General features: G+C 59.7%; 1 protein-coding gene across 1 annotated transcript in view; it reads right to left on the bottom strand.

Annotated features, from left to right (window-relative positions):
- Window positions 1-662, bottom strand: part of EMH_0013010 (uncharacterized protein) — a gene marked incomplete at both ends in the record, with an annotated part of 17,456 nt that overhangs the window by 16,444 nt on the left and 350 nt on the right. Inside the window, one exon of the mRNA XM_013499705.1 lies at window positions 4-662. Coding sequence (XP_013355159.1) covers window positions 4-662 — 659 coding nt within the window. The remainder of the gene's footprint in view (window positions 1-3) is intronic.

Genomic DNA, 662 nt, shown 5'->3' with positions numbered 1-662 from the left:
GTCTGTCCTGCTGCTGCTGCTGCTGCTGCTGCTGCTGTAGCTCGTGCTGCTGCTGCTCTTGCTGTAGCTGGTGCGGTTGTTGTTGCTGGGGCTCCTGCTGCTGCTGTTGTTGCAGTAGCTGCCGCTGCTGTTGCTTCTGCTCGCGCTGTTGATGTAGCAGCAGCAGCAGCTGCTGCTGCTGCTGCTGCCACTCCTGGAGTTTTTGCTGATCCGCCTTCAGCTGCTGTTGCTGTTGCAAGTGCTGCTGCAGCTGCAGCTGCTGCTGCTGCGGTTGCTGTTGCAAGTGCTGCTGCAGCTGCAGCTGCTGCTGCTGCGGTTGCTGTTGCTGCAGCTGCTGCTGATGCAGCTGATGCTGCGGCATCAGCTGCAGCTGTTGCTGTTGCTGGGGCTTTTCCTTTTGCTGCTGCAGGTGGTGCTGCTGCTGCTGCAGCTGCTGTAGCTGCTGCAGCTGCTGCAGCTTCTTCAGTTGCTGCCACAGTTGCTGTTGCCTAAGATGTTGCTGCTGCTCGCGCTGCTGTGTACAGTGCTGCAGGTGGTGTGGCTTGGGCGACGGTTGCAGCTGCTGCTGCTGCTGCTGTTGCGGCTGTCGCTGCTGTTGCTGTTGCTGGTGTTGCTGCTGTTGCTCTTGCTGCTGTTGCTCTTGCTGTTGCTGCTGTTGCCGT

Source organism: Eimeria mitis, genomic scaffold (genome assembly GCF_000499745.2).
Source record: "Eimeria mitis Houghton genomic scaffold, Emh_scaff458, whole genome shotgun sequence".
Lineage (NCBI taxonomy): Eukaryota > Apicomplexa > Conoidasida > Eucoccidiorida > Eimeriidae > Eimeria > Eimeria mitis.
The sequence above is the reverse complement of the archived record's forward strand: the minus strand, read 5'-3'. Positions and strand labels throughout refer to the sequence as shown.